This window comes from Nestor notabilis, unplaced genomic scaffold (assembly GCF_000696875.1).
Source record: "Nestor notabilis isolate BGI_N333 unplaced genomic scaffold, ASM69687v1 scaffold18189, whole genome shotgun sequence".
NCBI classification, from domain to species: Eukaryota; Metazoa; Chordata; class Aves; order Psittaciformes; family Psittacidae; genus Nestor; species Nestor notabilis.
Genome location: NW_009945299.1, coordinates 6445 through 7890, shown reverse-complemented (window position 1 = coordinate 7890; position 1446 = coordinate 6445). Strand labels below are relative to the sequence as shown.

The 1446-nt window shown below is 45.2% G+C and overlaps 1 protein-coding gene across 1 annotated transcript in view; it reads left to right on the top strand.

Annotated features, from left to right (window-relative positions):
- LRP4 (low density lipoprotein receptor-related protein 4) overlaps positions 1–1446 on the top strand; it is a 39216-nt gene that overhangs the window by 35198 nt on the left and 2572 nt on the right. Inside the window, exons 34-35 of the mRNA XM_010022808.1 lie at positions 210–277; positions 886–973. Coding sequence (XP_010021110.1) covers positions 210–277; positions 886–973 — 156 coding nt within the window. The remainder of the gene's footprint in view (positions 1–209; positions 278–885; positions 974–1446) is intronic.

Genomic DNA, 1446 nt, shown 5'->3' with positions numbered 1-1446 from the left:
CCCCCTCCGCCCCCCTCCCACCCCCCCCCCATATATTTATATGGTCCTTTCTCCTCTGGATACAGAAGAATACTGAAGAAGAGAAACGAAGGCTTCTGTTGAACTGGAAATGGAAGGGATATCAGTACTAGCCAGTTCCATCCTGTCTTTTCATACCTTTGATACTGTTGATACTACCTTCAGTAACTAACTGTCCTTCTGTCATTCAGCTGCTCTGACAAAGATGCTAGGCGAGGCTTGTGTGCCCATGCCAATGAGGCAGTGTTGGCAACCATGGGTGAGTTCCTTCTCTTTAACTCTTCTCCACCAGGGTTTTCCTCCAGATCTGCCCAGGGCCTTCCAGTCCATAGTGTTTGAAACTCCGATTTCAGAATTTGGATTTGAATTATTCAGATGCCCTCTGAGCAGAGCAAAGTGTGCCTGAGGATGAACATTGGTCATACACCTTCATTATCCTCTATGGGGAGTTTTTCAAACAGCACTTTGGTCTGAAGAATAGTTTTCTTTCATCTCATACCTCATCCGTTGGGCCTTTCCCACTAACATACTCTTCCTTACTATTCACTTTGTGTTTGGTTGAGGATGGTTGACTAGAGTAATTGTTTCCCACTGCAGGAGTAATCTGTCAGCAAAGGGGGTCTAACTCATCATTATCCAACCCCTTTACAAACATCATGCTCCTTGGTTTGCTGGAGCTTGGGTGAAAGGAAGGGTTTGGTTTCATATGAAGCCAAAGCCCTCTGCTGAACTTTGGTGTACTGACATTTTCCTTTACATACTTCTGTATGGTATAAACCCCCTGTATTCGGTGTTAACACCAAGGTCAGTATTGTCCAGTGGAAGTTGAGGAGAGTGCATAAATTACCTTTGCTGTTCACTTTTCAGGAGAAGGACTGCATGTCAGCTACATTATTGGAGGCCTTCTCAGCATCTTGTTTATTTTGCTGCTTATTGCTGCTTTAATTATATATAGGTAAGTGATCTTTTTCCCCCTCTCTTGGCCAACAGTAAGATCTAGGGTTGTAGGAGAAGAAAGCTCCTGAAAGCACTTCATCTTTCTTTGTCATTTTCAATCGCTTTGTTCCCCACTGGAAGCAGTGTTTAATGATTTTATTTGCAAGGTTTAAGTCCCAGGCCTGTGAAGTGTTTGGCATGCAGCTCTGTTATTTGAAGCCTTATTGGCTAAATTTTCTGCAGAGAGCTCATGAGTCATGGACAGGGCTGTGAGACAATTCATATCTTGATACACATGTGAGTTCATGTGCTTTCTGCCAGGTAGCTTCACCAGTTACTGCCAGTACAGCTTCTGTGGTTACATGGCAGTGCTATGCTGGTAGCTGAAGAGCCAGGTGAAGCCAGCATTCCCTCTCTCTGAGGGGCAGTGAAGGTTGCTGGAGCTTTCCCCTCACTGAGCACTTGGGAGGTTTGGACCCTGGCAGTAGGGCC